This window comes from Eleutherodactylus coqui, chromosome 1 (assembly GCF_035609145.1).
Source record: "Eleutherodactylus coqui strain aEleCoq1 chromosome 1, aEleCoq1.hap1, whole genome shotgun sequence".
In the NCBI taxonomy this organism is placed as follows: domain Eukaryota; kingdom Metazoa; phylum Chordata; class Amphibia; order Anura; family Eleutherodactylidae; genus Eleutherodactylus; species Eleutherodactylus coqui.
The window spans coordinates 247,586,834-247,610,975 of record NC_089837.1 but is presented as its reverse complement, the minus strand read 5'-3'; the positions used below and the strand labels follow the sequence as shown (position 1 = coordinate 247,610,975).

The 24,142-nt window shown below is 41.9% G+C and overlaps 1 protein-coding gene across 3 annotated transcripts in view; it reads left to right on the top strand.

Annotated features, from left to right (window-relative positions):
* The window catches only part of CRYBG1 (crystallin beta-gamma domain containing 1), a 230,065-nt gene extending 206,194 nt beyond the window's left edge, over nucleotides 1-23,871 (top strand). For all 3 annotated transcript variants that reach the window (XM_066607882.1, XM_066607899.1, XM_066607890.1), the window contains 14 exons: nucleotides 8-134; nucleotides 2,407-2,442; nucleotides 3,079-3,233; nucleotides 4,750-4,876; nucleotides 5,374-5,519; nucleotides 7,190-7,316; nucleotides 8,240-8,269; nucleotides 9,895-10,007; nucleotides 12,482-12,611; nucleotides 12,765-12,904; nucleotides 16,763-16,886; nucleotides 17,630-17,788; nucleotides 21,307-21,469; nucleotides 22,234-23,871. In XM_066607882.1, the coding sequence (XP_066463979.1) occupies nucleotides 8-134; nucleotides 2,407-2,442; nucleotides 3,079-3,233; nucleotides 4,750-4,876; nucleotides 5,374-5,519; nucleotides 7,190-7,316; nucleotides 8,240-8,269; nucleotides 9,895-10,007; nucleotides 12,482-12,611; nucleotides 12,765-12,904; nucleotides 16,763-16,886; nucleotides 17,630-17,788; nucleotides 21,307-21,469; nucleotides 22,234-22,322 (1,666 nt within the window). In that variant the 3' untranslated portion in view covers nucleotides 22,323-23,871. The remainder of the gene's footprint in view (nucleotides 1-7; nucleotides 135-2,406; nucleotides 2,443-3,078; nucleotides 3,234-4,749; nucleotides 4,877-5,373; nucleotides 5,520-7,189; nucleotides 7,317-8,239; nucleotides 8,270-9,894; nucleotides 10,008-12,481; nucleotides 12,612-12,764; nucleotides 12,905-16,762; nucleotides 16,887-17,629; nucleotides 17,789-21,306; nucleotides 21,470-22,233) is intronic.
* The last annotated feature ends 271 nt before the right edge of the window (nucleotides 23,872-24,142 follow it).

Genomic DNA, 24,142 nt, shown 5'->3' with positions numbered 1-24,142 from the left:
GTTCCAGCTGGCTTATCTATGAGGAATCTGGATTCCAAGGAGCACCATTCATTTTGGAGCCCGGAGAATATCCTGATCTTTCATTTCTAAATATCCAAGAAGCATACGTTGGATCAATGAGGCCTCTGAAAATGGTGAGATTGTTAGATACAGCATAGCATCAGTAGCATTGCTAGTAAATGTGCTTATTGATATCATATTGGATAGTCCAATCATTTCTTGGAGAATACATTTCTTCAGCACCAAGAATATCTGTCTTAATGTTATTTCAGAATGCTCCATATTTCGGCAAGGCTCCTCTTGACTCACTTCTTTGTGGGTCATTGGTTTATATTCAAAAATCTCATCTAAAACTTCATCACATATGGCCTTTTAATCTTGACATATGGTAGTTGTGCCATTCCACTACTTTCATCAACATGATATATTTCAGCAGCCTTACTTAAAGGGGTTGTCTCGCGGCAGCAAGTGGGGTTATACACTTCTGTATGGCCATATTAATGCACTTTGTAATGTACATCGTGCATTAAATATGAGCCATACAGAAGTTATTCACTTACCTGCTCCGTTGCTAGCATCCCCGTCGCCATGGATCTGTCTAATTTCGCTTTCTTCTGGCGTTTTTAGACGCGCTTGCACTGTGTGGTCTTCTTCCTGGTGAATGGGGCCGCTCGTGCCGGAGAGCTGGTCATCGTAGCTCTGCCCCGTCACGTGTGCCGATTCCAGCCAATCAGGAGGCTGGAATCGGCAATGGACCGCACAGATCCCTTGGTGCACCATGGGAGAAGACCCGTGGTGCATCATGGGTGAAGATCCCGGCGGCCATCTTGGTGAAGGACGAAGTAGGAAGAAGGAAGCCGTCGCAGAGCGGGGATTCGGGTAAGTAATATAATTTTTTTTTTTTAACACATCCCTTGGGGTTGTCCTGCGCCGAACGGGGGGCCTATGGAAAAAAAAAAACCCCGTTTCGGCACGAGACAACCCCTTTAACTCTTTCCTGCAGTGATAGGACACAAAAGGGAATCTCCCAGAAGAAGGCATCTCTTAGGCTTCTTTCAGACTGAGTACCTGTATACCCAACTAGTCCCCAGTTTAATTGCCACATTCCTGTAGTTTTAATGTTTCTTTTATCTCACATCTGTAAATGTAGATGTGTGTGTGATATTTATAAACTCCTCATATCTTAAGTTTTTTTTTTACAAAGTATATTCTGTTTGCCTAAGGGGTTAATTTAAATACGAATTTTAGTTGCAAATTTGAATTTTTATGCCATTTTGTACTTGTAATCACTGTTTGATGTAAGGTTGCCTGAAGTTAGTTGTGTGTTTAAATTATGAGGTTGTATTTTTATGCTCCGTATGCTTAGCACTCATAAACCGTTTTAGTTTTTGGTGGCACAGTAGCTGTTAGCAGTATGTATATCAGGAACGCTATCTGTTCTCCTTAGAGAGAGCACCTGCTAGGTAAGTGAGGAGACTTATAAGGCCATTCATGCTCCTCTGGGTAATATGCAAATAAGGGGGATGGAACAATACTTATTGGTGGCGCTGCAGAGTCATTATTCCATCTCCCTTATTTGCAATATCTATATCTAACATCTGAACAAGCTCTTGTTGATGTGGATGATTGTGGTATATATGAACATTTATTCTTTTTTTTTTTTAGATTGTCTTGTGTGTAAAGTTGTCTTTTGATATTTAGGCACAAATGTGTGTTTGTCACATTAAGCCAACTTTTGAAGGTGTGTATTTCCTGCATTTTAACGGTTGTTACTTTTTTCAAATTTCTAGCTAAAAACCAGATGTTTGGCCTTTATAGTTCTGATGTTTTTTTATAAAGATATCTGCATATAGGTGGAAGCCTAAGTCGTATAACTGAACTCTGCACATGTTGAACTTTTCATTTTAAGAATTTGGACTTGACTGGACATCTGTGAGCAGTGCCGATGTGTTTGCTGGGTCTAGTCATCCTGAACAGAGAGGAGCCCGGGTAAAGGCTGTGTTCCCTGCTACAAGCCGAGGGCTGTAGTTCCAGGCTCCTGTTTTCTCCCACGAGACCAGCATGGTCCTGGAGCAATAAATAGTGTATGTTAGTGTAGGTCCATCGCAATTTGCCATTTTTATGTTCCACAGCATTCTGCTAAATGGAGTGCAGTGAAAATATGGAAATGTTGAAACTGTGTTTTGGTGAAATTGCAGGATTCACAGTGGAGTGGCATTAAAGTGGCCATCACCACAGTGCCATTCATAAGAATATATTAGGAAAAATATGTACATAAAACTCCTTCTAATGGTGGAATGATTTCAATAATAACATGAAAGTTTGTTGGAAGTTGAGTTTGCATTGTGTTGACATGTACAATGTACTGTAAGCTAGCTAAACAAATGTTGTGATATCTCTCTACAGGGAAGCCGCAAGGTTGAAATCCCCAATGAACCCAAGGTAAGAGCAATAAAAGAAGTAGACCATAAAGAGATATGGACTGATCTTCTGATCAGTTATGTTTTTTTTGTTTGTTTTTTTACATCATATTGATGGCTCGGAGTATGTGTCTTGCTTACTTGCTTACCTGGGTCAGAGATGGCACCAGCACACACTATATGGGAAGAAGACAAGCCCGTAGAGGTTGAGTGATGCTCTGGGCAATGTGCACTTGGGAAACCTTAGGTTCTATTATTCATGTGGAGGTCTGCTTTGTCATATACCACCTACTGAAATGTTATTGCAGTTCAAGAAAACCGCTTCATGGCAACCGTATTCCTAATGGCTGCAGCCTTTATCAATAGTAAGCAAAGCGCCATTTTGCTGTCTGTACTATGGATACCAGTGTGATTGGAAAACCCTTTTTAAAAAGAAAAAGCTACTTGATTATTTTAGAGTTTGGAATACAAACTGGTGGATTAATTTGATGCCGAGTGAAGTCATACCCCAAATCTGTTTGTGGTAATAACATTACTACAAACCATGAACATGTACAGTGAGGTCTCAATTCAACCTTACTTAGAAATGACAGTGAGCCCTTTTAAAGTGGAATAGTAGACTATACAATTGGAAAGTCGTTTTTTCTGTCTCTTACAGATAGTTCTATTCGAGAAGCCCATGTTTGAAGGCCGGCAAGTAGAGCTGGACAAGGAAATGTTGTCACTTCAAAATCTAGAAATACCAGAAGGAACTGAAGAAGAGCAAGAACTCGTTTTTAACACTGTTGGGTCGATGAGAGTTCTCAATGGGTTGTGAGTATTAGTAGACTGTAAATTATTTTTTGTGGATGTGATAGGGTTTATGCGTTTTAATTGTAAATTCATTTTTTCTAGTTATAGCTACTCTACCATATACATAAGAGTCACAATTATTATATATGATTACACATATAATAATAGCTCAATAAACAGAAAATTATAATACATATAAGGAGGAATGCGCTGTGCTGCTGAAATTCACTTTAGTGCACAAGTGGCAAACATAATGCCTGAGGGTCGAATCCAGGCTGCCGCCTCATTTTATGTGGCCTGCCAGCCACACAGCATTCTGCTCACCCAGCCTGCAGATCCGGTTAAGCAGGAGCAGTGCAGTCTGAGCACTGACCTCTCCAACCCCCATTCCTGGGCTGCTTTGTGCGCTGACTTGTACGCAGCACAGATGCTGAAGAGAGAGGTTAGCGGTCACAGACTGCATTGCCGCCAATGGACCAGACCTGCATGCCAGGTGAGTGGAATGCCTGTAGGGATGCTGCCCAGCCCAAGGCCAATAGTAAGGTCGCTATTACTACTGGGAATACTATATGGGTCACTTATTACTACAGGGGCCAATATAGAGGATACTATGACTACTGGAACCACTCTAGGGGACACTATGACTACTGTAGCCACTATGGGCAGCACTATTACAACTGGGGTCACTGTTAGCACTGCCTCCACTTTTGGGCTTACTATTACTACTGGGGCCACCTATATAAGGGACATTTAGTTATGCCACTATGGCGGCCACATTTTACTACTGTGGCCACTATGGGGGTGGGGGCCATAAGGGCTTGTTCACAGGGCCATAAGTGCATTTCAATTGCGCCAACTCGCCATGCTTTTCAGCCGCTCCAGATGGGCCCATTGAAATTGTGCATAAAAATGCACTGAATCTGCAGGTTTTCTGTGTATTTGCACTGACCCATTCACTGCCATGGCCTATTGTGGTACATAATACACACCAAAATAGGTCACGCCACGTATTTTTTTTCACGTGATCATAGATTGCCTGAAAATATATGCTCATGTGAATGAACACATTGAAATTAATGGGTTCTATTCACTGCGTATTATTCCTGCACATATTGTGTACGTAATGCGTTGCGCAAATATGCTCATGTGAACAAGCCCTTATAATTCAGTCTTACAATTACAATTGGCCCTTTGAAGGCAGTCATAAGGCTGATGTTGCCCTCAGTGAAAATGAGTCTGACGCCCATATGTGTTTGAAGTAGCAAGCACTGGTCACATTAAACAGTATATATAAAATATATTATACATGGATTGTTTAGGAGGTCTTACATGCTTTTAATATGTTCTTAAGCTTCTTTCATGCTTTTTCCAGTTTATGGCTATTAATAACACATTTGGTCCACACATCTCATTCCTTCTGAGTTCTTTAACATTTAACAATACTTGAAAATTACCAAAAATAGGTGAATCTATCATAAAATAAATACCGTAGTTAAGTGAATTGGTAATCTTTTATGTGTGATGTTGTATTTTGTAGATGGGTTGGTTATGAGAAACCAGGATATGAAGGTTACCAATATTTACTTGAAGAAGGTGATTATGAGGAATGGAGTCATTGGGGTGGTTACAATGGACTTTTGCAATCTTTACGCCCCATTTTAGCTGTAAGTGTTTTTTGCCATACTAATGTGGTAATTAGAAAAATATGTGTAGTTAGTTACTAGTAGAAGTACAAGCGGCTCAAGAAAATGCTTTCTTTTTCTTGTGTTATCTATCCTATTATCTGTGTTACCTGTTCAGGGCTCAGTCAGATAGGTGCGTCTGAGCGCCGATGCACCCGTGTTACTGGATGAAGAAGACGGCCGCACTACAGGTGCGGACGACTCTCTGCATCGCCGGAAGAAAGAACACGTGACCGGCAATGGAGCCGGTCATGTGTTCTTTCTTCCGGCTGTGCAGAGAGTCGTCCGAACCTGCAGCACGGTCGTCTTATCCTGCAGGAACAACGGCGCATCGGCGTCCGGATGCGTCCGTGTGACTGAGCCCTCATGTTGTAAAACCTTTGTACATCTATAGGGTACAGACCGTTATCTTGCTGTTTTTTTGTAATTGGAACTTAAGCTAAACATCTCCGTATTCTTATACTTATGATTTTTTATAGGATTTTACTACACCACATATGGTTATGTATAGTGAAAAAGACTTTGACGAGAAGGCATCGAATATCAATGTCCTGGGTATTATATCAAACATGGAAGAGACAGGCTTTGGAGTAAAGATTAAATCCATTAATGTATTAAGTGGAGTGTAAGTGTCACTGTTTCAGAACTTTTTTGTAATATAAGATATTACAATTATATGTTGAATAAAGGTTGTAATGATTTTCCAAAGCTTTCATGAGGTTAAATAACGACAATATTGGAGAAAAGATGTGGGGCACTAAAACTAATAGTGCACACATCATGCATTTTCAGTCACAGGGTATAGATCTAGTTGTTGTTAGGAAGATATATAGCTCTTTAGATTGAGTCTATGTAATGTATTTAACTCGTTAATGGGACAGAATGTAAGTTTATGTCCCGGCAGGGTGGTAGTTAACGCAATAGGACAGAAAACTTACATCCTGTGGGTGGCATGGGCGCAGAAGTGAATCCCCTAAGAACATCACTCCTTTTTATGTTTTTTTTTCCTTTTCAATTCTCCCTCCGCTCTTTCAGAAAATCACAACTCTTTTATTTATCCATCGCCATAGCTATTTCAGGGCTTGTTTCTTGAGTGATGAATTGTTTTTCAATGGAACTGTTAAATGCACCATATAATCTACTGTAAAAATTATCAAATTCTAATAGGAGTGAAAAAAAATACAATTCCACCATCTTGGGGGGACAGGGCTTGTTTCTACAGAGCATACGGATCCTATGGTTCAGTACAGTGCAAAATTTATATGGTTCTTTTTTTTGTTTCATTGGGGTTTTTTTTGACGGTTTGCTTTTTAAAAAATAAAACCTTTTTTTTTGGGGGGGGGGGGTCTGCAGCAACTTTGACAGCCATAAGGTTTTTATTTTTCTGTCAATATAGTTGTGTGAAGGCATGTTTTAATGCAGGATGTCCTGTAGTTTTTATTGCTTCCATTTTGGAGTACATACGACTGGTCACTTTTCCTTAAATTTCTTGGTGACAGGGGTTACCCAAAAAAGTGCAATTCTAACATATTCACTGTGTAGGATAAGTAATGCGTTACCTTGATAGATCAGGCTTATATGGACGCTGTGATATAAAATGTGTTTTTTGTTTTTTTGTTTTTTTTACTGTAAATATGGGAAAAGCTTTTTTTTTAACTTTTTATTACGGTTTTAATTTTTTTTAATAATGACTACAGCTTTTTAGACTCCTTTTTTACATTTTTTTTTTCTCTTTTAGAAGGCAAACCCGAACAGCCATCTAAACGTGTGCCAGAAGCTTATAACCTATATCTGCTAACAAACAGCAACATAGTATAAATCAGATATACAAAACCGCAGCAGACATATTATTTTACATGTAAATGATCATATCTAACACTAAACTAAATGTCCGCTTCATATGTGGATTTGTGAATGTCTCTTAGTATTCAGTTTGGATTCAGTTGACGTGTTTCACGCATCTGATCAGTTGTCATACGAGCCAGAAAGCAGTGTTTGTTCATGAAAATATTTAACCACAACCATTTAGTAATTTTTCAACATGCAAGGATATACGGAATACGTTTTTTTGAATTAGAAATGTTGGGGAGGACAACAAATAACATGTCGGCACTTGATCAGACATCAGAATGGGTCAAGTAAATGAAATATATAGGGGCCTCGCAGTGTGTTAGGACAGCAGTAAGCAGTTAGGATAAAGCCTGCATGTTATATACTGTAGTGTTTGGCCTTATGTAGTAGAAAATATTTGTTTGCTGGAGAGGGATAATAAATGTTGTCCTTGTTGCACAATAGGTGGGTGGCTTATGAAGGTCCTGATTTTACTGGAGCGCAATACATTCTGGAGAAAGGAATGTACTCTAACTTTGGGGACTGGGGAGCTAAAAATTGCAAGATTTCCTCCTTGCAGCCAATACTAATGGTAAGTTCATTGCTTGAAGTACAGTACACAAAATGTACAATCTAATGGCCATTTGTAGAAACATTTTGTTTAATATCAATTACAGGATTGAAATGTAGAAGATAAGTAATTGTAATAACACTCTTCTTATGGCTGCCTGTCCACGGACATTGCAGTATCCCAGAGCGGAGATCCGCCACGGGAGTCGGAGCCGGCAGACAGATCTCCACTGTCAGCCTTATTTAATAGTCAGGCTGACCGCGGAGAATCGCAATGATTCTCCGCTCATGAACAGGGGGGAAGCGCTCTCCATTGCGTTGCTATGGAGAGCTTGAACTGTGTTCCCCGTGGCCGGAGGCAAAAGTGACATGCCTTTGTTCATAAAAAAGCTTGTTTAACACCCAGTGCTGTGTGGGCAGTTGTGTTGTGATGGAAGAACCAGTCAGTCACCTCCTTGCCCATGCAGCACAATCTTTGGCAAAAAGCAGCATACCACCTTGCCTCACCCGCTGTATTCACATGACCTCGCTTTATGCAACTGTTTTTTTTTATGAGTGCTTTGATAAGTGGAAAAGAAGACTAAATTTCACAGCCGCATGTTGTTCGTACGAATCGGCCATCACAAAATAGGTAAAAAACTGAACAACTTGTTGAAAAAAAGTTATGTCTGAATCCCTGCCACTCCATAGCAAATGCTTCTGTGGTCCCCTACCCCCACCAGGCTTTGTTCACCTACCAGCAGAAATGACACAGCAAGTACAATGCATCATGGCTGCTGGCAGCTTAACAAACATAGGTAGGGGACCACAGGAGTATTGGCGTTCGAGCCACAAGGGAACTTAACAGCTGAGTAATGTTTGTTTTTAATTTTTTTACTGTTTTTATAAATTACTGTTTTTGTTACACAGATATCACATTTATAATGTGTTTTTTTTTTCAAACAGGAAGCTCTTGAAAGTCCAGGAAATTTTAGGGTATGTATTTTTTGGCCAAAAACAAGACTTAGACAATGAAGAAAATAGTGATAAATTTATTGATCACATGTTTCTTCCTTAGGGCTCATGTCCACGGGCAAAAGAAGAATTAAAATCCGCAGCAGATTTTAACTCTTCTCCTGCCCGCGGATCCGCACCCCATAGGGATGCATTGACCACCCGCGGGGTAGATAAATACCCGCGGATCGTCAATAAAAGGGATTTTAAAAAAAATGGAGCATGAAAAAATCTGGACCATGCTCCATTTTCGTGCGGGTCTCCCGCGGGGACGGCTCCCGCGGGCTTCTATTGAAGCCTATGGAAGCCGTCCAGATCCGCGGGAGACCTAAAATAGGAATTTAAAAGAATTTACCCATCCGGAGCGGGCGGGGAAGGTCTTCTCTTCCTCACGGCCGGATCTTTCTTGCTTCGGCTCGGCGGATGTGCCCAGCGCATGCGCGCGGCACGTCGGTGACGTGCCGGCGACGTGCCACCAGCGTGACGAGTTCATCCGCCGGCCGAAAAAGAAGATCCGGCCGTGAGGAAGAGAAGACTTTCCCCGCCCGCTCCGGATGAGTAAATTCTTTTAAATTCCTATTTTCAGCGCTCATGTCCGCGGGGCAGGAGGGACCCGCTGCAGATTCTCCATGTAGAATCCGTAGCGGGCCTGATTTTCCCCGTGGACATGAGGCCTTAGGGTAGCTTTACACGAGCGTGTCTTTGTCGTACATAGGTGCACACCCATATACGCGCAAAAACACGCGTGTATGAAGGTCTGTGCATTGCCTTCAATGGAGCCGCAGCTGCTGCCGGCTGCTCCAGTGAAGGCAATGCATGCATTCCCTTTGATGCACCCATGTCCTATTTTTACAGGCACGCACCTGTAAAACACGATAGGGAATGCATTGGTTCTAATAGAAGCGTGTTTTTGTGCGCGCGTATGCACGCACAAAAACACGCTTGTGTGAAGCCACCCTTGGTTTGATAAAATATAAGAATAATTTTTGTTGAAATGCTTAATATTGTGATTGGATTTAAAGACTGAGCACGTCTTTAGTAGATTCCATCTATAAATTAAGCTGAAATCTGATTTAGGCCTCATGTCACCGGGCGGGTCGGATTCTGCATGCGGGAGCCCACGGTGGAATTTCACCCTGTCTGCGGTCGAGGACACCTATTTATACCTGTGTGGGTCTCCTGCGTCCCGTACGGGTTTTCTTTTTTTTCACTGCGGATGTGTGCGGAAGCGCTGGCCGGCGTGTTGTGCCCATGTGCAGCACATTTTTTTTTTTTCTTTTTGAACTCCATCTTTCTTGCAGTATCCGCGGTCTGTCCCCAATTGTAAAGCTCTGACAGAGGCTACTGTTGTTTAGTGTACCCCTAAGACACACTCAGACATCTTACCCAGTTAACAGACTTAGAAGGGGGCGCATTATTGGAATGAGAGAAGCAGGATAGTCGTTTCAAGGGAATAATTTCTTCCATCAGTACAAAAAAATGCATTTTTGTCCTTTTTATTGTACTAAAACATTAATACCAGTATGAGATGCCAAATCGTATAGTCAGATGATATGTGAGCTAATAGCTTCTCTTGCTCAGGTTGTATATTTATCTCCCTTTTTAAGGTTGAACTGTTTTCAGAGCCAGATTTCAAAGGTCAAAGCGAATTATTAGAGGCAGAGTCAACAAGCATCGAGGAGTCCTTTAAAGTAATGTCTTGCAAGGTTATTTCTGGCAGGTAAGCTTCAGACTTGATATTTATTAACAGTTGCTCACATTCTCTCATTTGTAAGTAAACTTTTGGTTTTGGGAACATAGTTGTTCACTGAACTACAGCCATGAAGATGTTATACAGTTTTCTGAATACTTGCTATCCCATAGTAGTTTGGGGATAAAAGTCACAAATTATGGGTTCTTAGAATCAATTATTGGTAGAAATATCTGTGCACCTTGAAAAGCAATATTGTTTTTACCACAACTTTATGAACTTCTACCATTGTACAAATGTATTGTGTATTACTAGTTTGCTGGCGCATAGAGTATTATGTTAGGAAACTGCAATTTATACAGTTAGATGAAAAATGTTCAATAGTCAAATCCCTCCCACTTTAAGAAAGTATTTCCATCACAGGAACCCCATTCAAATGTGCTGCAAATACGAAACTAAAGCACTCCCCAGTTACACGTGTGTTTCAAAAATTCCCTGTTTTCTTAAAAAGCCCATGCCTCATGCACACGGGCGGATTTAAATTGTGGAATCCGCGATTGGCACCTGCACGGGAGATCCACTGTTCAATTCACCCACCGGAAAGCATGGAGCGTCCTCAGCTCCACGCACACATGAAATTTTGATTTGTGGATTCTGCGACCAGAAAATAAATTGCGTGCGGACGGGGTCCATTGATCTCTATCGAAGTGTTCGATCTGCAATTACATTACGGATTTGGAGGCAGATACTTCTCAGGTTGCTCAGAGAACAGGGAGGGAGGTGGGGGAAGTCAGCATAGGGGTTGTGATTTTTTTAAATTTTATTTATTTTTTAACACGCAGATGATCTGCAGTGCATCCGCGTGGAAAAATCATTAAATCTGTGATCTTCTGCAAGCATTCAAAATTAATTTACGCAATAATTCGCAGGCCATCCACAGCATAAATCCGCATGCCATGCTGGATTCCCACGGGACGGAAAACCCGCAAAAATCTTGTGGCTTGGCCTGACCAAAAAGCCGCAAGATTTCCGCGGGTTTTGGAGTGGTTTGGCCGCTGTCATTCCGTTGCGGCTCCCCATAGAGAAGAGTGAGGCCGCAACGGGGAAAAAAAAGAACTGACATGCTGCGGCTGTCAATTCCGCACCGCATCGTCAGTTCCACCCGGCTTTGCTGCGACATATGGGTTGCCCCTTGTGTGAGGACAGGATTTTTGCAAAATCTCGTCCACATGACTGGCTAATCCCGGGATTTGGAGCCGAGGGTGGATTTGCCGCATGGAATTTCTGGGTAAATCCATCTCGTGTGAACCCAGCCTTAGTCGTCTTTGAAGTTGTTTACGGCTTATTGCTAGGTGAACCGACCACCTCCGCTATGTAGCAGAGCTAGCTGGTGCTTGCACACTCCCACTCCCTGTGCATTAATCAGCTGTGTGCATGTAAAATAGCTCCCTGCTACCAACTACCGCTGCACTCTGCTGTTTCTTTGCATAGAAGGGCAGAGTGAACAACAAACTCTTAAAAAGGGGGGGGGGCATTTTTACAACATACATGTTATTGGTAAGTATTTTAGTTTCATATTGCAGCATACCCCTTTAATACCCAGAAGTATCTAAATAGGAGTGGATCCTATAGAGAGGAAAAATACTTCAAAGCTTTACATGTCTCCTCTTTTTGGACCCATTCCGACTTTAAGAGAAAAATTGTATTACAGCCATGGGGAAATCAAATACTCTGATGTTCCCACACTGCCAACTTGGAGGCTATACTACCGACAAGAAATTTTCTGTGGCTTCTCTAAAAACAGGCTGTATAATTTCCTTTGTTGCTAGTATGTAGTCTGAGTTTTGTAAACAGTTCAAGAAAAGATATGAGCTTACCTGTCTTGGATATTTTTAACCCAGCTAGTATATTTTGGGCACACAGAATTCTCCCGGTTAACAGCCGAAATGAATATTAAATGGTGAAAAGATCTGATACAGCTAACTAGAAAAAGGTGTCTTCAGTAATGCAATAAGGCGGATTAAAACATGCCTCCAGACACGCACCTAGTGCACACGCTAAGCGTTTCTGTACACTGGATCTCAGGAACAGTGTCTTAATCCATTTTGTTACGTTCATAAAGAAGACTCTTTATACTTGGAAGTGCCGGATGTTTCCTCCCTCTGCGTTTTGTAGACAATCTTTACCAAAAACATCAATCAATAGTGTGCTGATAAGCATGTTATAAGAATAATTCAGCTAATCCAAGTCAATTATGGAACTGCAAGTATTGGCGGTTCCTATTTTATTGGTTGCTTATTCTTATCATGTGCCGCAGCATTATCGTGTGACAATTGCTAGCACTCCTTATCCAACAAGGAGGTTAAACAGGCTGAACTAGATGGACATTGTCTTCATTCGGCCTTACATGCTATGTTATCCAATCATTCCAAACTGTTCAACTATCAATGAAGTTGGCATTTCTGCTTGTCTTGATTTGAATTCTAAATGCTGTTGACTTCTAGGTGGGCTGCATATGACCATGCTGATTTCTCAGGAAGTCTTTGGGTGTTGGAAGAAGGAAGCTTCCCTAATTTACTCGCTATGGGATGTCCAGATGGTACCGTTCTTAGATCAATGAAGACTATAAAATATGTAAGTACCTAATCTGATTAGTAAATATAAAACATGAGCAGCTATTGTATGAAACAGACAGCAGCTCCAGTGTTCAGAGCTTTACCTTTAGATCTCCTTACTACTTTTGGAAGAATTATTTGCTGATGACTGTACTGTTCTACTTTCTTAAAGGAGTTTTCAGACCCCAGTCTAGTACTTTACGGAAAAGAGAACTACAAGGGAAGAAGAGTGAAACTTAGCCAGGAAACAGCTGATCTGCTGGCAATGGGCTACTCTCCAGATTTACAGTCTCTTGAAGTTCTAGGTGGCATGTGAGTAACATCACTTTCCTTGTTTCTGTTGTTGGTCATATTTCCTGCCACATAGAACCCTTATCACCAGAAAGGTTTAAAGGTTAGATCCACAAAATGCTGAAAAATGTAAATATTAGCAAAAAAATAGTGTAGTAAGATTTTAAAAGAACATGCAAGACTATTCAAAGGACAAAAAAAGGTCATACATATTTACAAATATTACACGTGATTACACAAACATTCTTCAGGTGGCCAGACACATTGGATAGAAGTAGGATGATGGTTGAACAACGTTGACATCTGGTGGACAATCGTTACACCAATGCAGTCATACGCATATTAGTCCAAATGGCTGTTATGGTTGTTCAAACTAGCCATACATGTTCAGGTGAAGAACAAATGATCTTTTTTTTTTTCTTTTTTTTAAACTCGTTTTATTGACAAGTAATCAATTTGAAATAACAAAACTTCTGCAGTACAAGGTCATACATAGGATTCAAAGATCGAACAGTCACAGGTTTACAGTATTCAATAAGTACAGTGCACTTCATGAGTTTGGAGGAGATAAGCGGGATGATGAGGGAAAGAAACTTGTAGGGGGGTTCCCAGAGGGGGAGGTAGCGGCGGAACACATACTGAATGTTAGGCTGTTAGTAGGTGTGTAAGCCTCTGTGTGGAGAAAAGGGGGGGGAGAGAGGATAATAAATGTGACCATAACGGGAAATTTAATGTGGTATGAAATATAAGTATATAGTAGTAGTAGCCGAGGGGCTTTTGGATGAGGTGTCCTAGCTAATGTGGTCAGGAGTGGTGGTTGGGTTTTGTAGTGTGGTGGTCCATCCCCCGAATTGTTAATGTCGTCTTTGCAGTGCTAATATGGCTGAAGTGAGAGGTTGCTGGGGAAACAAAGTTAATGACGAGTCACACCATTGACCCCACACTTTTTGGAATTTATCTTGGCACTTACGTGCCTTATATACTAAGTTGTTGTAGGGTATAGTTGAATTGGTGATCTTTTTCCACATAGCTAAAGTTGGGCCCCTCGAGTCCATCCACCGCAATGCGATAACCTTTCTTGCCGGGAACAAAACTTCGCGCAAGAAAATTCTGTCATAATGTTGCCAATGTTCTGCATCCAGAAGACCAAAAAGACAAATTTCCGGGGTGATGGGAACCGGGACGTCCAGCATTGCTGACAGCAGGCCAATGACATCGCCCCAGTACGACCTAATCGACGGGCAATCCCAAATCATATGCCAGAAGTCCGCGTATGTGCATGTACATCGGGCACAGTGGGAAGATGGGTATCTGCCCATCCTCTGCAGTCTCGCCGGGGTGAGGTAGCATTGGTGGACTATGTACAGCTGGGTCATTTTGTTGTTTACTGAGGGGGAGACGAGTAGGGGGGATTCTAAGAGTTCTTGAAAAGTTTCCTCCGTCAGTGCTGGAATTAGGGATTTCCATTTCGAGAGGGCTGGGGGGGATCTCTCAAGCGGCTTTTAAGGTTGTTAGATGTGAGTATAAAGTTGAGATAAGACCCCTAGGTCCTCGCGATCGTAGTATTCCTATTAACGGGTAATGCGATATATTATTACTCGCAGGCGGGAATTGTGTCTGGAGTGCATGACCGATCTGTAGGTATTTATAAAAGTGAGTTCGGGGAATTTGATATTGATTTTGTAGCTGCTCGAAGGATAGCAGAACGTTGGAATTGTATAGGTCGCCCAGGCACTTCATATCGTACTGTTCCCATAGCCTAAGGTCGGCTAGTGGTAGCAGTTCTTGCAACCCAGGGTTTCTCCACAATGGCTTATCCGCGACTATGTCGGAAAATCCAATTACTACTTTAGCCTGACTCCAGACTCACGACGCAAGTCTGTTAATAGGAAGCATCTTACCTCCCAGGGTATCGGGAATTCCAAAACCGGCCATAGGTTGGTAATGTTTAATACCTGGGCCAGATGTGCCTCCGAGTTGGGTAACGGGTGGTCTTTCAGCCAGGATTTCAGGTGGAGTAATTGGCCAGCCAAATAGTATAGAAACAGATCTGGAAGTGCCGACCCGGCAGCACTCTTAGGCCTCATGTCCACGGGGAAAATCGGGCCCGCTACGGATTCTCCATGGAGAATCTGCAGCGGGTCCCTCCTGCCCCGCGGACATGAGCGCCGAAAAGGAGAATAAATGAGAATAAACTTACCTCCGATCCGCTCCGTTTCTGCTCTTCGCGGCGGCGTCATCTTCTCTCGTCGCGGCCGGATCTTCATTCTTCGGCCCGGCGGATGTGCACGATGACGTCGGTGACGTGCCCCGCGCATGCGCCGGTCCGAAGCAAAATTATCCGGCCGCGGCTGAGAGAAGATGGCGCGGCGCCGAAGAGAAGAAACGGAGCGGGTAAGTAAAATATGATTTTTGTGTCCCGCGGATCCGGACGGCTTCCATAGGCTTCAATAGAAGCCCGCGGGAGCCGTCCCCGCGGGAGACCCGCATGAAAATGGAGCATGGTCCAGATTTTTTCATGCTCCATTTTTTTTTAAATCACTTTTATTGACGATCCGCGGGTATTTATGTACCCGCGGGTGGTCAATGCATCCCTATGGGGTGCGGATCCGCATGCAGGAAATCCGCTGCGGATCCTAAATCCTATTTTCCCCGTGGACATGAGCCCTTAGGCCTTTGAAGAGTTGAAAGTTTAAGTTTTCGTCGGGATCCTCCCCATATAAAGGAGATTATGAGGGAGTTCATGGTCTGGAAGAATTTCCTTGGCATGGGTACCGAGATGTGTTGTAGTATGTAGAGGCACTTGGGCAGGACTATCATTTTAGTTAAGTTTATGCGGCCTGCCACCGATAAGGGGAGAGATCCCCAAGTTCTGAATTTGGATCTATAAAGGTCCGTCAGAGAAAACGTTCAAGTCAAGGGCCCGACTCGTCGCGTTTGTAATCTGTTTGCCCAGATATTTAAAATCGTTAGTTACCTGCAGGCCCCATAGTGAATCCATAAGATGTAGGGGACTTGATGTATGGACTGGCATTAGAGCTGATTTGGACCAGTTGATATGTAGTCCTGAGTAGGACCCAAATTTGTTGATAATGTCCATGGCGCGGGGTAAGGAAACCGTTGGTTCCGCCATAAAGAGCATAAGGTCATTGGCATATAGCGCCACACGATCCTCTCTGTCTCCTATTGCAATCCCACGGTACGTCGGGCACGCCCGGAGTGAAATGGCTAGCGGTTCAATGACTAAAGCGAAGAGGAGTGGGGAGAGAGGGCAGCCCTGTCTCGTGCCTCTATGCAGGGGAAAGTACAAGGAACAGGCGCCATTTACCGATATTGCTGCCATAGGTGTTTTATATATTAGGGAGATCCATGGAATGAATCTATCCCCAAACCCAAACATCTTCAGCACCTAACAAATGATCTTTCACTATGGGATCATTCTTTCACAAAACAATCGTCCATGTAACAGCCTCAGATGCATGGTCCATACATGATGCTGGGAGAAGGCAAAACAGTTAGCGAGCATGGAGAGGGCTGTTCTAACAATGTGTGGGCTTTTGTATGGTCAGTGCAGTCTGATTTCAGAGGGTGTACACAAAAACTTTTCTTATAAATATAGTTTTACCTGGTTAACGGTCACAATAACGGCTTGAATTGGCAAAGGAACTTGTGTTCAGCTGAGGCAGGTTTCACAAATCGATCAGCAAAGCTATGGCACATCAATGCAGTGTGCCAATGACCTCACGTGCCCTCAGTAGATTCTGATTTATGTTAGTGCTGGACAAGACTCTGTCAGATTCTGCTCTAAATATGGAAAAATGTTGTTAGTAGTTATGGAAATCTTGCATATCATCTTAATCACGCTAATCCTGATTTTAGATGGGTCTTTTATGAATATGAAAATTACAGAGGTAGACAATTACTCATGTCACCAAACAAGATTGCGCAGTGGTCAGATTTCAGTGGATGGAAGAAAATTGGATCGCTACGTCCACTTCAGCAGGTATATATACTCCATTTTCTGTAAAAATCATTGGATCATATGTATTTTACATGAGTGACGGGACACTAAATGCTTGTAGCTATAACTAAGAATGTGCATTATGTCTGAAGCGCATTGGAGTTTGTGTGGGATATCGTATTGGCTTGTCGTTCCATATCTGCAACACACCCTAAAATAAAGGGTTTGCTTAAAGGAGTTTCCCACCTCTACACTATTGAAGACCTATCCTCAGGATCGAAATTTTAGCTGCCGAGGTTGGTAATCCAGGCAATGTACTCATTGAATTCAATAGGAACAGTGCCTGCATTACATAGAAGGTGAAGCGTTCAGCGAGAAGCCCATGATCCAACGGTGAAGTCGGTCTGTGTAAACTCTCTGCAGTGACGGCAGCGCTTGTGCAGTCATTTACCCAGCTGTCAGCCCGTGTAAAAGGGCCATAACAGAGAGAGAGGGAAGATTACCTCAGCAGTGTGTCCATCCTCTATTTCTCTTGCAGGTCCCTTGCCCCAAGATTGGGGGGAGTGTCTTGGACTACTTGACTATATAAGTATATTGTGCATAGGATAGTCTGCAAGAGGGGATGGGGTATAGGGAATGAGAGGAACTGCAATAGCAGCACTGGAAAGACACAGGCAGAAGTCACTCTAATGTATATTTTAACTGTGAAATATTGTATTGGAGTTGACCTCATCATCTCAGCTTTATAGAGCAAAAGAAAAATATATTTTTGTTTTTTTTTAAAGAAACGACTTTACTTCAGGCTTCGGAATAAGGCCAATGGAATGTTTATGTCAACCAATGGAAGCCTAGATGATATCAAACTTATAAGGATACAGGTCATGGAGGACACAGGAGCGGAAGATCAGATTTGGGTCTATCGCAAAGGAGTCTTTAGATGCCGTGTAAGTTTTCGCTTTTGTGTTTAGTTGTTTTGTATTGCTGTCATTTTTAGAAATGGTTAGGTCAGGTTTCACTGGTCCCATATTTTATCATATTATTACACTACACGTATCTAAGGTGGAATAGGTCAGTTACACAAAGAATGTATGGCATCATTTTAGGGATAAGAATGGACCTGGAAGCAAATGGGTAACATGTTTCTACTTTCATCTATGCAGCATAAGTGCATCAAGGCCAAAAGTGTGGCCTTTTCCAAGCTTGAAAAAGGCCACACTTTGGCTGAAACGTCGCTGCCTGTCTGCGTTATGAGTAAATAAGTCTTTTTTCATGATTTGCACCTACTTATGCTGCCAAGCCTTTTTCTAGTTGGATACCTAACCAGCATTTATCACTGCCTGATGATCCCAGTACAGTGTAGTTAATATTTTAATTGCACATATACAGATTGGTGTCAGTTGAGCTCAACTTGGCAGCTGTTGCCAATACCATTTGTAATTGCCAAACTGCCCATTAAATTCTATCAATATTTCATCACGTTGGTTGCACAGGTAAACCAAACATGGCATTACACATGTTTAATTGTGATTACCTATTAATCCTTTCACTGACAGGACAATTTTAACACTTTTGACAAACACAAATAAAATTTGAATGAAAAAAAAATGCTATTACATCCCCATATATTTGCTGAAAGTAGAGACCTGAGACCTAATCTTTTCTGATGTATAAATATGTGGTTAGTAGCTAAAACTCTGACCCAAGTAGAGCCTGAGATACATAACACCTACTAAGTTTAGGATGTGCACAGTACATACATGTCACTTATGCCTCTGTCTGTTCCAGCTAAATGTGGCAATCAACATATACTCCCTGATTAGTGAGAATGGTGACAATATCAAAAAAAGTTTGTTCCTGACTGCACCTACCTGCCACTGGGGTCACCAGACGCCGTATAATAGGCTTTCTATCTTTCTTGATATCACTTGCAGCCCGCTCCTGCATTACACAGGCACAAAGCCAGGAATTCACACTGCTCCCTGACCTCAAAGGAGCCTGCTATCATTTGCAAGCTAAAGGTCCTTGTACATGGGACGAATGTCGGGCAAACTATGCCCAACACTCGTCCCTGTATGTCCACACTCCTGTGCTCCTGCACACTCACAGAGCCACCAGCAGGGGGGCGGGGCAGTGCAGGAGATTTCTCTCTTCTCACTCCCTTGCCCCCCTTCATTGAGATAACACAGCAGCCGTTCGCTACTGAACGGCCGCTGTTTAAACTTAACGATGAGCTCATCTCTGATTTTATATGCTGCAGAAAAGAGGAGCGATGAAGCTCATCATGCAGTTTAAACAGCGGCCATTCAGTAGTGAGCGGCCGCTGTGCATCTCAATGGAGAGGGGCCGGGGAGCGAGAGGAGAGAAATCTCCTGCACTGCCCCGCCCCGTGCTGGCTGCTCTGTAAACCAGCCAGCTCTGCTAGCTCCCGTGCAGGAGCACAGGAGCGAGGACACACAGGGACGAGTGTCGGGCATTGTTTGTCCGACACTTGTCCTGTGTAAATGGGCCTTTAGGATATATCGTTTGAACGTGGAACAGAGGAACAATGTCAGCGTTCCCTCTTGTGCAGCTTGTTTACACATGCAAATACATGGTTGGCTCATTCAAACAAGAACTTGTTCAGTCGTTCACATTCACTGTATAAAGACCCATTTACATGGGCTGATCGCTCAAATGACAGTTTGAGCAACAGCTTTGAGCGATTTATTTTGCATAAAAATTAATTGGTATTTAAATAGCTACTCAGCTACTTAAATACCAATTATCTATATTAATGAAGCCTTCCCTGAAAGCAGCTAATAGGCAGGGCTATTATCTGAGCTCAGATCCTTTGTTCTCTATGGGGAAACAATGCCATCAGCACTCCCCCATGGAGGACTAATGATAAAAGTGAGTGATGATTTTTAGGTTAGCTTGATTTTAACAATCAGCTAACAGTACCCGAAAAGCAGACGATGGGCGCACATTTACACACACCGATCATCGCTAAAACGATTGCCTATTAGCTTTTTTTCTTTTTTTTTTTTTTTTTAGCGATAATCGTCCAGTGTAAATGGGCCTTAGTCAATGAGAATGACTAAACCATCGGAATTGAAACCAAACGATAAGTGAATAAGACAACAATGATTTTTATGTCTGCAGAAAATGAACGAAAAGCAAACAAATTATTGTTCGATCGTTGGTTACGTATACACTGAATGATTATCGTTCATTTTTGCTTGTTTGAATGATAAAATGTTCCGTGTAAAAGGGCCTTGAGATTCTGGGCTTTTATATGATACCAGACTCTAAGCCTTACTCCTTTAAACAGAGGTTTCTCAACATACAATGGTCATTCTGGAACCAAGTAGTATGTTGAAAATACTGTTTGTCGAAACCATACCTCTATGGAAAACTGTCTTTTGGTTCCAAAGCCCCCAAAATGTCAAGCACAATTAATACAAAATGAAGATTAAAGAAAGTGAATCGCTTTCTATGTTCAGGACAGGAGCTTCTTCAGAGTCCTGTAGGCCCATTTACACGTAACTATTATCGCTCAAAATTCGTTCAAACAAATGAATTTGAGCAATAATCGTTCAGCCTGAATACAATAAAATTGCTCACTTGTCATTCATGGTTGTTTAAGCTTAAAAAACCTGGATGAGAAGCCTGCGATTCAGCAGTGAATTCAGTTTGAATGCTCTGCACGAGCGCTGACTACCTTAGCGGTGATGTCAGCACTCGTGCAGTCGTTTAGCCGGCTGTCGGGCCGTGCAAACTGCTTGTTAGATGTAACGGTTTGCATGATAGTTGTGCAGTGTAAACATGTTCGGTTAAAGAACGATCGGCAATAAATCGCTGTTCTTAGATGCAGACCAAAATCGTCCCTAGTCTGCTGCTACATTGGCCTGTGTAAAGGCAATTGGTCATCTATGAATGACTGCCTGCTTACTGTGAATGGAGCCTGGTGTACCAGAACGATCTCCTGCCCGCTCCGCCTCCATTCACTGAGTGATGATCACTCCTTTGTGAAGTGTGAGAGTACAGGAGCGATCCTAGCTGGGACTGCCGTTGGGTGCTTTAATGCCTGACAGTCGTTCCATGCAAGAGGGGCATCACTGACAGGCAAAGACTTCAAAAACAGTGAGGAATTGAAACACCAGGGGGAGATTTAGAAGTCTGGCTAAAAGAAAAAAATCTTTGTTACAGCTCTTTTGAAACATAAAAGCTGCTCTGTGATTGGTTACTATGAGCAGTGAAGACAGTTTTCTTTTTATACAGTTTTCGTAAATCTTTTCCAAAGAATATTAAAAGTTGCAGAACTTTTTTGTGGTACATTGAATATGCATTAGACTATATAAGGTTCTAGAACTCCTTTTAATAATTTGATTTGGAAAGAATGAGAATAATCTCACAATATTTGAGATTCTTCTTCTCCTCAGCAGTGTGCTCAGTTGACCATACGTTTTCTTGAAATCCACAGATTGCTGAAGACTGTACCCTGGCTAGTGCTGGCACTGTTATCACTACTGGAAGCAAGCTTGGCCTGAGCCTTGAGCAGACTGGAGCTGGCATGCTGTGGAATATCAGCCCAGATGGCAGGATCTATTGTCGCTCCAAACCCAACTTTGTTTTAGACATCAAGGGTAAGCTTAATTGGTTGAGAAAATATATCTTCTTTATCTACAGCCTTGCATGTGCGGGGGGAAATTGTCCAAACAGTATGTGAAAGATTAAATATGTACTAGAAATTATGCAGTAACATATTGCAATTTTAGTTTAGTGACCTATTTATGGTATAAATATATTTTAAGTAAAGTAAGTTTACTTCCATTATCTCTATGAGGCTCAGGACTAATTCAGATGGCTGTGGACTGGAGCTGGATATTTAGTGTGAAAACTCAGGATCCTCCTAGTAAAAAGCAGGGAACCCTATCCCAAAACCAATCTTTGGGGAAATGTTTTCCAACTTGTGACATCTGCGTAACGGAGATTGTTGATGTTTCTTCCACCTATTCTCACCCCGATTTCCAATTCATCTAGGCCCATTTTCCGCATGATCACTTCCGCATGTAGGTTAAACAAGAAGGGTAGGAGGATGCAGCCCTGTCAGACACCTTTGCTGATCCCAAACCAATCTGTGTCCCCATACTGTGTTCTCACAGTGCCTTCTTGATTAATATAAAGTGATTTTATTAGCTTGACTAGATGTGCCGATATGCCCAGCTCTTGTAGGGCCTGCCATAGCATAAAATCTGGGTAGAAATAGCAGGTTTTGGTCTGCATTCTGATTTTGTTTAATAACTTTTGGCTAAATGCTTTTCTCGACTATGTTGTTTTGAATGTGGTTCTTGAGCCAACAGTGTTTGCTGTAAGACGTCTCTAATATTTCCATGTTTTTCTCTTGTAGGAGGCAGCCAGTACGACCAGCAACATGTTGTTCTGAATCCTGTTACTGAAATCAAGCTCAGCCAGCACTGGGAGATATGTGTACTATAACCAGGCACCTCCACGGACTAGAGGCCAGTATATTATGGCACTCAATCCTTTATGGTGCTATGCACTATACACTCCCTGTTACTAGGAGCCCCATATCCCTATAACATACATATAATGTTTACTACACAACTAAGGATACTTGGGTGTCGCCTGGTTTCAAAGTGGAAAATACATTCAGGATATTTTCTGATCCTCTGGATTAGATTTTTAAAACTTGAAGTGCAATGAACTGACCAATTTCATGTGAACATCCAGCTCATCCCCAGTTGTTGGGGGTCGACATATGGAACCAATCTTCCGGGAGACCTAATATTTGTATTGACTGTATACTACAACAGATATTACATCATGGAAATGTCCTCTCCAAGGATCTGCACTGTTTTATTTAGGTAGACACAAAGTTAAGTGACAGTATTCATAGACCCACTTGTTGAGGGTGTCATCAAAACCCAAGAGTATTTACCAGCCCTACAGGATTAATGATCCACAGCACAAGAATTCGTGAGGCCTCCTCTCATATGCATTAAGCTATACTCGGCTTGGCTTTTCGATCTATAAACGTATTTTGTGTTCTTGCATGCATTCTGTTTGTAAGACAGCCTTTTACTTTGGAGTCTGCTGGTTTTCTGTAGTTTAGAGCATCATGTCTAATATGTAATAGAACCCATATAGAATTATAGCGGTAATTGCTCTCTCATTCCTATAGATGAGTTTAGCATTGTATCTTTATAGTAATGGATAGAACTTTAACAATCCAGATTCCAAAGCTATGGGGTTTTAAAGGGGTTATGCAGGGTTAGAAAAACATGGTTGATTTCTTTCCGACACAGAGCCGCCTTGTCTGAAGGTTGTGTCTGGTATTGCAGTTCCGCTCCCATTCACGTCAATGGAGCTGAGCTGCAATACCACACATGACCCAGTGGACCAGAGTGGTGCTGTGTGTGGAAGCAAGCAGCCATGTTTTTCTAACCCCGGACCACCTATTTAATAGTTTTCATTTCCAGTTGATGTTTTTAAGATGAATGTGCTGCTCTTGAACATGGTACGGATTAACAGATACCTTGTAGTAAAGGACAGTCTATGCTGATGTACACACACTAGAAGCACACTTCCCATTGGTAATATAGGTTTTTCCTGGCAGCGTGAAAGTAAGTTGGTGTCTCACCAGTTCGCATGAGATTTAAGAGATTGTATTATATGCCAGCACTGATAATTTCTTTATTAACACTGACATGAACTTGGCAGACAAGCAGATGAAAGATTGTACACTGGAATAGTAAAGCCTTACTCATTTTACATTATTTAATTTAACCTAAGCAACTCTGTGGAAACCGCATGTGCCTTATGGGTTTTACATTGTACGAACCCAAATGTGTTTAGGGAAGAATGGAAGTGGTTCCATGTAGATTTTAATCTATTGATTCTGTATTTTCCTAACATTTGGTGCATTTTTTTCTACAAATGCAGCATTTTTAGAAAATAAATGAGACAAATATAATTTTAAAGTCATATTTGTTTATTTCATATGATAATAAAGACTATAAAACAATCTGTTTGTAAATATTAATTATCTGGTTTATTATTTACCACATTTACAGAAATATTTTTTTACATTGATTAAGGCAGTTTTAACATCCGGCACAAAATATCAGAAGAATTAGTGCTGCTTGCAGTGCTTTTTCTTCCTGTAAAAAGCCGGGCAGCTGAGAAGGAACCGAACGGACCCCATTATAGTCAATGCGGTCCATTCGGCACTGGTTGGTTCATTCATAAGACAGACCCATTTGACCAGGGAATTCTTTCTTGCTCCCAGAACAGAG